Source organism: Arachis hypogaea, chromosome 11 (genome assembly GCF_003086295.3).
Source record: "Arachis hypogaea cultivar Tifrunner chromosome 11, arahy.Tifrunner.gnm2.J5K5, whole genome shotgun sequence".
Classification (NCBI taxonomy): Eukaryota; Viridiplantae; Streptophyta; class Magnoliopsida; order Fabales; family Fabaceae; genus Arachis; species Arachis hypogaea.
The window spans coordinates 11,848,862-11,859,559 of record NC_092046.1 but is presented as its reverse complement, the minus strand read 5'-3'; the positions used below and the strand labels follow the sequence as shown (position 1 = coordinate 11,859,559).

The 10,698-nt window shown below is 38.9% G+C and overlaps 1 protein-coding gene across 1 annotated transcript; it reads right to left on the bottom strand.

Moving 5' to 3' along the window:
* Positions 1-4,375: 4,375 nt before the first annotated feature.
* LOC112720266 (uncharacterized) lies at positions 4,376-10,461 on the bottom strand. The gene is made up of 9 exons (XM_025771146.3): positions 9,762-10,461; positions 9,335-9,380; positions 9,052-9,130; positions 8,892-8,937; positions 8,703-8,801; positions 7,071-7,139; positions 6,642-6,975; positions 6,353-6,498; positions 4,376-6,268 (listed from the first exon to the last, which is right to left on the bottom strand). The coding sequence occupies exons 1-9, from the start codon at positions 10,176-10,178 to the stop codon at positions 4,883-4,885; spliced, it is 2,622 nt and encodes an 873-aa protein (XP_025626931.1). The 5' UTR covers positions 10,179-10,461; the 3' UTR covers positions 4,376-4,882.
* Positions 10,462-10,698: the final 237 nt, after the last annotated feature.

Sequence of the window (10,698 nt, the reverse complement as noted above, 5' to 3'; positions counted from 1 at the left end):
ACCAGTTTCTGTCACTAGGGGTGGCCCAAAATTTTCTCATTTGATGTTTGCAGATGATCTCTTACTCTTCTGTCAGGCTACAAAGAGTCGGGTCCAAATGGTCATGCATTCTCTTAACATTTTTTGCAAGGCATCTGGCATGAAAGTGAATCTTGAAAAGTCTAAAGCTTTTTGTTCTAAAAATGTGACTGCTCATAGAAGAGATATTTTTACTAGTGTTTCTTCAATACGTTTTGCTTTGGACTTAGGAAGATATCTTGGAGTTAACCTTAATCATTCCCGTACCAGTAGGGATTCTTTTCATTCGGTGATTGAAAAGGTGAGGGGAAGATTAGCTAATTGGAAAGGAAGGCTTCTAAATAAAGCAGGGAGACTTTGCCTGATCAATTCTGTTGCAGCATCCATTCCTGTCTATCATATGCAGGTATCTTTTTTTTCAAATTGGGTTTGCGATAAATTATCTTCTATGATGAGACAGTTCCTTTGGAAGGGTCAAGTTGATGGTAGAGGTCTTTCTCTTGTTAATTGGAGGACCGTGATCACTCCAAAAAAATTTGGTGGCTTAGGTGTTAGAGATCCAGCATGTGTTAATATATCTTTACTTGGTAAATTGGTGTGGCAACTTTTTTATTGTCAGGACAAGCCTTGGGTTGCTCTATTGAGGGCGAAGTATCTAAGGAATGAGGGAGTTTTAGATGGCCCTGTCCCTTGCAATGCTTCTCATGTTTGGAAGAGTATCTCAAAGGCTTTTGGTGCTCTTAAGGATGCCTTCTCTTGGTGCGTTGGGTCACTTGATCAATCTTTTTGGTTTGACAATTGGAGTATTGAGGGCCCAATTGCTCAAGATGTCCCTTTTGTACATATATCTGACTCTGATTTAACTATTAGAGACGTTTGGAAAGATGGTCAATGGAATCTCCATGATATTTTCTCTATCATTCCAGAAGATGTCAAACATCGTTTGAATGCTTATAATCCGGATTTGAATGCTGGAGAGAGTTCGGGTTGGTCGTGGAGTGTGGCATCTTCTAGACTCTACTCAGCTAGGAGTGGGTACAGTTGGCTAGCCAAAAGAAAGTTTGACTGGAATGAGCATGATAATTGGTTGCGGGTATAGCGACTGCATATTCCTGAGAAGTACAAGTTCTTGATTTGGCTCAGTCTTCATAATGCTATTCCTACGGCAGAGTTTCGTTTGGGTCGTGGTTTAGCTTTATCTAGCACCTGTCATCGGTGTCAGAATGGTTCTAAATCCATTCTTCATTGTCTTCGGGAGTGCCCTAGTGCCAAGGAGGTCTGGAACATTTTAGGCCTGTATTCAGATAACTCGAATTTACATGATTGGCTCTACAGATGTGCAAGGAGTGGAAATGTTTTTCTTTTCTTTTCGACCATCTGGTGGATTTGGAGAAGCAGGAATCATGACTTATTTAATATAGATGATTCATGGAGTGCTAGTAAAGTGGTGAGTTTGATTCGTAGTTCAGTAAGGGAGTTTCACACTATTTTTGCTATGCATCAATCTCTATCTCCTCCTTCACTTTGTTTGCATTGGGTTCCACCTCCAGTTCATTCTGTTAAATTGAATTGTGATGCTAGTTAGTTTGCTCCTTCTTGCTATGCTGGTTTTGGTTGTATCATTCGCAATCCTGATGGATGTTGGTTGAAAGGTTGCACTGAGAAAGTCGAAGTGTGCAGTGTTCTTTTTGCTGAATTGTATGCAATTTGGAGAGGTTTACTTCTTGCTTGGGAGAGTGGATTTCGTGAGGTTATTTGTGAAACAGACTATTTAGAAGCTCTTTTCTTGGTAAACCAAAGAATGCTTGGTAAGGATATTCCGGAATGGGATTTGGCAAAGCATATATAGGAGGTTATGAATTGGAATTGGAGAGTCTCTATTCTTTTAATTCAGAGGACTGCAAATAGTGTTGCAGATTGTATGGCTAAAGCAGCTGCTTCTGTCGCGGACATTCACTCGAATTGGAACTAACCATGGAGTGAGTTTCAACATCTAATAGATTTAGATGACTCTAGCCAATTAATTTGGTTTTGTCTCTTTTTTTTTTCTTTCTTTTCTATTTAGTCACCAAAAAAAATAAATAAATAAATAAAACTACATGTATTTATCCACGTGTGCACCTAAAATTTTTGTTTGTGACAACCATGGTAGATTGCTAGTAGGAAAATTGGGAATAACTTGGAGATCTTTGTTGTCTTAACTCTTAACAGGCTAACACCTGTCAACTTAAAACGCTCACAAACCTGCCTAACTGTTTTATACTTTTATGAATTCATGCTTCATTTACCAAAGCGTCTAACGAATCACCGAGTATTTCGTTATTATAGCATAAGCATTCCGTGCCTCCCAATTCACACACATTTCAGCAAAACAACAACATCTTTTTCTAAACAGAATTCACCATGTATTGTTGTTCCGATAATCGCTTACGTTGGGCTTCACCAATAAAATCATCTTGAGCGGGGAATGTGATTAAGAAGAAACAATAAAGGTGGGGAAAAAATCAAGAGCCTTGTCCAATCTTGAAGCATGAAAGAAGCCCTCACAGCATTGTCATGGACAAACATATTCTGTTGCTACGTGAAATCCTCAGCGCCCAAAGAGTTGATACAGATTTGTAATGGCGATGTTTGCTATCTGGCCGAACGGAGGAGCAAGAAGAATCGCAAGAGGGGGAAAAAGGCTAAATCAAAAAGAAAAGTCAAGAAAGGCCTTAATAATAAAAAAATTCGCAATGATTAATATTTAGACAACCATGTGGGTGTGCTTCGGCAGCTAATAATCACTTGTTTCATTAATCAAGTGGTTGGGAATTTAAATTTTACATTAAATTCTGTCATCTGTTTGCTTCTTAATGGATAACTCGCGATGAAGAAATTAATTGCTACATTTGGCAGTGGATAATCTGTCAACTCGAGCCCTGTCCATTTTCACAAAAGACAATGCGAACTCTAACAAAAAAAAAAGGGACTATTTCAGACTTGCAATGCGAACTCTCAAAAAAACAAAGGGACCACTTCGGACTTGTTCCCGTGAGACAACGCCCTTCTGTCAGTTCCACCCTCATCAGATAATGGAACTGGCTTAGCTATCATGTTAACTTCTACCATGTTGAACTAGCAGACCTTAACCACTTGATCCCTGTCTATTTCAAAAATGGATATGTATATTTGTGTAAATTCAGAGCTGGGAAAAGGTGCCATCTGAAACTTGCTATGGTGTATTTGTTTGGATTTTCAGATTTGTTGGTGCAGTGGATTCACATGTAGTATCCGCTATTAGTAGTAAGCAAAGACAGTGGGGAGTGGAGACAAAGTTGTTTGGGTGCATGGTGCACCATAGTTCAGTCCTTAGATCCAGGTATGTGTAAGGATAATGATACTAAAACTTTTAGTGCCAACATGAATACCACGTTCTAAGTTTCTAACCATTCATCTTGGAAGAGAAATTGAGAATCAAGTTTATAGGCTCTACAATACAATATCAATGATTAACATTATAGTGTCCATATCTGACCCACTAAATTAAACTATATAACTTATTACTATGTTTCGGCTTCCTATGCTGCCTTTTTTTTTTTTTTCATCATATTAATCCCTAATTACGCCTCCTTTGCTAAAGCACCTATGATAGAAAACGTTGGGGATTAAGCTAAACTCAAGTGAACTGGCCCATTGTGGTAATGTATGGGTTGAAGGGTAGACTAGAGAGGTTACTCTAAAGCCTTGATAAATATAAGATTTCTTTGCTTGTTTTTGATACATCGATGAACATATTTTGTGGATATATTTAAATGTCGATTCATCTTGCACATTTATTATTATAAAATAGTTTAGACAAAAAAATTGTCAAGTATTTTAATAGATACTAAAATGGAGACTACAAAAAATATATTCAAATGTCGTCTTGTATTTTGTATTGTCTACAATAGTTGCCATATTGAATAGTTGGGATGGGATGTATTATACTTACGGATGTATGAGTTTTGAAATTTGTCACATGCTGGAGTGTCTTTTTTCAAGTTGTATTTTGTTGTCGATACTTGCTCCTTACCTTCTTGGTGAGTGGAGCCATGTTGTTTTGAACTAAAAGAGGGGGAAAAAACAAGACAAAACAAAACATAGATTCCCAAATAAATTCTTATCTTCCCGCTGAACACTGTCACAACAACTAGCAAGTGGATCCCATGACTAATTTCGTACTTTCGTCCGAGTAGGAATAAAAACACAGTTAAATTTGTCTTTGTAAAGTGCAAACTTATATATGGAGTAAAAAATGGTTAACTTCACAGAAGATGAAAAATTTTGGAAAAAGAAATACAGACGACATGTCAATAAGACGCGCATTTAACCAGAATTTGTTCAAAGAAGCGACCCTATCAAGTTAGATAAGGAAAATGAAGCAAGCTGTTTCGCCTAAATAACATGTAAATTTAATTGTACAAAATAATAGAGAAGCTAAGAACTTGACCTAACACCAATTCAGATACATTATACATAAGCAATCATTAAATGAACTAATATCTACGCAACTGGATCTCATGTGTAAACAATGTACAAAGGCAACAATGGGATTCTTTTGGCTGCTTCAGTAATCAATTACCAGCAGATTTTCTTCTGTGGCTTCAACACAGAAAGTCGGTCATTAAGAGAGTAACTCCTTTAAGTTAATTAATACACCACGAGCCTTCCAAACTTGCAAGCACATTTTTGAATCAGCATTACCATGCACCAAATCATAACCAAGGTAGACTTTGGCTCACATTTATGCAAGCTTCTGGGGATGAAAATTCAACATCCGATGATGGGACTGAGTTCAGATCAGTCAAATTCCTGCCAAAACACCAAAGACAGCAATGCCACATCATAGCTGCAAAGCTAGGTCTGGTTGCTGCGAGTCAATGACCCCTGAAGACTGCTTCGCAGGTGATCCCGGAGATTGGAAGCCAATATTCAAGTCAGGAGGAAGTGTTTCCTGTTTTTGTCTTGGTTGGCTAGGAGGGCTTGGACCTCTCCAATGGGACTGCATTTGAAATCTAGATAGATCAGCTGATGCTAACTGAGGGATAACCATAGGTCTGTTTGGAAACGGTGAAATAGCAGCTTGCGGTACAAATGCCTGGAATGGAAAATTGTTCTTGTCAGATTGGAAAGGTGCTGCTCCAGGAGGAAAGTTCCCCCGAATTTGGGACATATGCTGATGCAGCTCTCTTGTCGGATTGTACAATGAATATGCAGATATCTGACTTTTGGGTGAGCTCGAATTGTCTGGTACTTGTTTAAACCCTCCTGCCCCTACAGACATCCATGCCCGAGCGGCTGCTGCTGCTGCTGAAGCATTGGCCGAGTCATCTCTCTGTACAGATCGATCTGATGGTGTCACTGGCGGAGTATTACCTGGGGAATGATTAGAAACCTGCTGTTTTTGAGTCCTTTCGGCAAACATTCTCATTAACTGAACTGGGTCACTGACACTCTGCTCCTTGCCATGGACAAGAGGAGGTGCTCTCCCTGCTTGGTTTGATGTACTTTCAGATGATGGATAAGTCACCTGTCTATTCGAATTAGGATTCATTACTTTTCCATTTGGCAATTCTCCACTAACCACTCCATTAGTATCTGGCTGCTTGAATGATACAGATGGAATGGTATTCATGTTCCTTGATACCATTTCTCTGGGCTTAGACAAAGTTGGAGAAGCGTTACTTGGAAACTTTGCAACTGAACTGGAATTATTTTCATTCATTGAAGGTGCAGAGTTCAACTCCACTTGTTTCAAAAACTGATTCTCAGACTTACCAAAATTCCTGGATGGAACATTCTTCTGCTGATTATTGAGGTCAACAGGAGCATTGGGTCTTATTCCACCAGAACCAAACAATGAGGGTTTTCCCTCTGATGCAAGCCCATTGGGAGGACAAATTGGAATCTGCTTACCCTGAAAAACTTGCCGATCACCATGATGCTCAATAGTGGGTTCCACATTTCTACAATTTTTGTCACCTTTTATAGATGCACTACTACAATGCAACCTCGTAACCAAACTATCATCCTTTTGCATACGATTGCCAAACATTAATACTGGGGTTGGAAGAGGTTCATACTCTCCAACCCAACCACGACCAAATTTACATCCAGCTGGCAGCGCCTGCTGAATCTTATGGGAAGCAACTTTCCAAGCAACAGGTCCTAGACTTGCACTAAATCGAGCCAAACTCCTAGCATAGGAATACTCCGCATGAAGTCCAACCTAAATCCAAAAAGAGAAGAATGATATGAAAAAGATGAGTTGAAATTAATTCAAAAATTTGAAATCAGAACTATGGATACTTACAGTAACCAGATGCTTAGGTTCACTCTCAAAAGTCATAAATATTGAATCTGATCGTGTAATTGGTTGATTTGCCATATTATAAGATGCACGGCGATCTTCATCAAGAGCTAATGACCTCCTTCCCATCTTGGAGAGAAGACCTCGCCCTGAAAAAATTAGAGGAATCGAATGAAGCAAAAGAAGATGACGTTGTGATTATTATACTTTTCCGACGATGCATAGAAGTGAAGAATGAAGCCCTATCGTATAAGGACAGACAGTCAAGAACGCAATCCCTTGTTTGAGATACCTGGCAAAATATCTTCAGCTTTCTCTTGAGTTGCATCAATCATGAAAGCATTTGCCTCCAGAATGCCATCAATTAGTCCAGGTCTCTCACAGCTACCGCCTTGCATTGGAAAAGAAGTTGGCTGTACATCATTAATGGTAGCAAGAGTTGCCCCTGAGGAAAAATCAGAGCCAATGGGTTCCTGTGAGGCTCGACCCAGTGGCTTCTTTCCTTGTTTTTTAACCAAAGAAATAGCCCTTGTTTTCTGTTCTAGTTTCAGTTCAGCCTGGGAGCGTTCAAAGTCTATCCTTAACTTCTCGAACTTTTTCCGCCCTTGTTCCTGTATTGATCGTGCCTGCAAAACAGATACAGGTCCAAAAGTAAATACACAAAAATGATAAGCGATGCCACATGTTGGTAGGAAAAACAGGGTATGTATTGAGCCATTACCTGTTTGTGGTAAATAGTCTCTGGTGCATTGTATTGCATTGCATTTGAGCAGATTAAAAATACATCACTCTGCATCCAACAATTTCATTCGCAGATCAGTGAAGTTACACTATTTTTTTGTTGTCTTGCAATTTTTTACTCAATCAGGAAATAAAATTCAAGCAACAGAGGGATCTCTTAGTAGAAAAGTAAGTTCATTATCATGTTTCTTGAATATAATGGATATTGCATAACAATTATAATTGATTATGAAAATTCTACAAATTCTATAGCAATGAAAATCCATGTTAGTCAAAGTTAAAAACAAAGTACGAACATAAATGTGCACCCATGACTGTGTGTAGTAAACATCATGTGACTAGAGATCATTGGATAATAACATCAATCAAATTATAGTCCATGGAACATAAACTGTTTTATCTAGCAAATTTTAAATGGAGATTTTTGTAAGCTAACTAAAGATTTGAGGCCAAGAAGTGCATAATATGGTTGGTATACCATTGCCGTAAAGAAGATGCTCTGCTGTCCTAGTAAATAAAGCTTTTGAAACTAAGATCTAGGCTATCATATCATGCTGAAACTGTTGCACGAAAATAAATAAACAAAAATAAAAATAAAAAATAGAGTGGCATCCATGAAAAGATGGAAGCCAGACACAAAAACCATAAGCTAAAAACTGCGGGCTTTTCTTACTAGGTGAGTTTAGCCATACAAATTAATGACCCTTGCCTGTATAATAAATAGGTAAAATGACATCACTTATCATACTATGGGGATACAATATTTTAGCGTTAAAGTCGCTAAACAAAAATCTCCAATTTCACCACCAGGTTACGATATCAAAATTTGATGCCAAACAAATTAACTGCTGAACAGAATCAAACAAATACAAAAAGATTTTTTCCTCCTTCTAGGTCAACATAAAAGTACATCCTACGTAATTTTATAATCCCCAAATCAGAAACACACATATGTTGAGGCAAAAACCACAACTATATAATACAAGAAACCTCGTGATGTATCACATATTCCCCATCTTAGATATACACACAACTTCTAACTTTAGGCCATTTTGAGCATGTATTAGTCAGAAGATTCTCCATCCGATGAAGATGGCATGATGCATCAAAAAAGAAGAAAATAAAATAGCACAACACATTGAACATCTTCAATATCAATAATAACATAATATTGCAATGGCTGCCGGTAATTAATACTGCAGAAACTTATTACATATTACATATTGGAACATAAAAATCTGCTCATCTTTCCGACATGCATGCAAACCTTGACTACCAGTTCAATAAATTGACAAATAAGCCATTCTAAAGGGTTTGCATTCTAATTTCAAAGAATTAATATTTTTTTACTGACATTTGCTGACAAACTCAATCTTACAGAATCCACCAAATGAAAAGACGGGGGAGAGTGTAACAAAAAAAAAAAAAGAAGAAGAAAACTAGAGAGAAAGCAGTGCCTTAAATAATTCAATCTCAACTCCCAATTCCAGGAATTGTAAGCAGGCTCAAGATCACATCCCAAATTGCAAAATAATAAAAACCTCAAACAAAAGACAAAAACTCCTCCAAATACAATTCATAAACAATCAAGAAAACTTTGTTTTTAACGTACCTCAAATTGCTCCAAAGTGGGATAGGATCCATTTGCCAACTTCTTCCTGACCGTGGCAAAGTCCATGGGATGCTCAATTACATCGTGATAATCGGGAAGCTGCATGTCAAAATAGAATTTGAGCTTCCAATTCAGCAGGTGTCTTCCAATAGCAAGATTACCAATTCAAAGGAAGAAAATTTCACACACCTCTTCTGGATCAACTGGTTCTGCGAACACACCGTAAGTGTCCTTCCTGCCATCATACAGACCCAAAATGAAGGATCACTACGCAGTCATATGATAAACCAAAACGAGAGAGAGAGAGAGAGAGAGAGAGAGAGAGAGAGAGAGAACTGAGAACCCATACTTTTGAAGCTTGTCAAGGATCAATTCCAGAGTCCTCTTATCCGGCAGTGGAATCCCAGAAGGAGGATTCGTTGGAGTTCCTAACACCAATGACCGAAAAACAAGGCAAAATAAGAGGGGGAGAAAAATCAAAGGACTAGACAGAAACAGAACCATGTGTATTGTATCCTTTTCAGTGCCCAAATCTAATCACCCTTATAAACAAGAAAAAGAGAGAATTAACAAGTGCACCCCCAACAACAACCCCAACCACAACCACAATACCCAATTGAAATCACACAAACCTGAAGCACAGTGGAGCCCTTTCAAATCCACTTTTCTGCCTTTTACCTGTCATCATAACAAAGAAACACAGACACCGAACACAATTAATAACTCCATTCAAAGGACCAAAAGACATACACTGCTTTCTCAAGACAGAGACAGACATAACTTATATATATTTAGAGAGAGAGAGAGAGAGAGAGAGAGAGAGAGAGAGAAATCAGGTGTTGTGGATGGTAGTTTTGACAGTTGACTTGTAAGTTTCTCTCTCTCTCCCCTTAATCCCGACACAGACAGAGAAACCTATAGAGAGAGAGAGAGAGAGAGAGAGAGAGAGAATTGATTATTTATAGCTAGCTACACGCTGAGTTGAGTGAGTTCTCAGTGCAACTGTGGAATTTTTTGCATATTTCGTTTTCCATTTCAACTTTGACTCACATCACTCACCATTTCTTCTTCGTCTTCTGCGTCCTCGTTCTCTTCTCCTCCTTCAATTTCGTCAACGTCTCCTCCTTCTTCATCTTCTTCAAGCGCGTGTTCAGCACGCGAATCGGCACGCGCATCCTCTTCTTCTTCTGCGTCATCTTCACCTTCCCCTCGAGCTGCTGCTGCTTCTTCTTCTTCTTCCTCGTCGTCACTGTTGAGCTTGTCAACGAGTTTCAGCTTCTTCTTCTCGCGCCTCCTCTCGTCCTCATCCTCGTCAAGGTAATCGTCATCGTAGTCAATGATGTTGTACCTCACATTCCGGCGCCGGAGACTTCGCCGGATATCGGATTTCTCCGCCGCTTGAGACTCTCCGGAGCGTCGTGCCAGATCCGCCTTCGATGGCCTTCCCTTCTTCTTCCTCCTCCCGATCTGACCCATCAGACCAATTTCTCTCTCTTGTTTCTCTCTCTAGAAGGTGCTGCTTTCTCCCTCTTGCTTTGCTTCGTCGTCTTCCATTTCCTTTGCTCTTTCTTCGCGGAGGCACAGGTTTGGCGTCTTTAGAGAGGCTCGGGTGCGGTATTGTTAGGGTCCGAACCTGGGTGCCGAGGGCACGAACCTAAGGCTCGGATCAGTGGGGGCAATACTAATAAGTAATAAGTGAATGATGAAGGATTTCCTTTTTATTGTTGTATCGGAGTCTGTATATAAAACGGCGCTTTCTGCTGCCCGTTGCCCGGGAGGGCTTGCGTGTCCCTTCTTCTGCCCGCAACTTCCATCATTTTCATTTATTTTTTTCCGTTAGTAGTACAAAAATAATTGAATTCAAAAAATAATTAAATATATAAAATATAATACTGCAATAAGATTTAAATTGTCGCTCATTATTTTTTCTAGGTCTCAGGAGTGTATGTTAGGTTAAAAAATTTGGATATAGAAATAGAATGAGTGTTATATTTTA

Bases quoted from the DNA above. Each gene is read 5' to 3' on its own strand.
- LOC112720266 (XM_025771146.3), bottom strand. From the start codon at position 10,178: ATGGGTCAGATCGGGAGGAGGAAGAAGAAGGGAAGGCCATCGAAGGCG. The intron at 7,140-8,702 runs GTACGTTAAAAA...TGTTGGATGCAG, and splicing joins CCACTTTGGAGCAATTTGAG to AGTGATGTATTTTTAATCTG. The intron at 6,269-6,352 runs GTAAGTATCCAT...TTTTGGATTTAG, and splicing joins AACCTAAGCATCTGGTTACT to GTTGGACTTCATGCGGAGTA.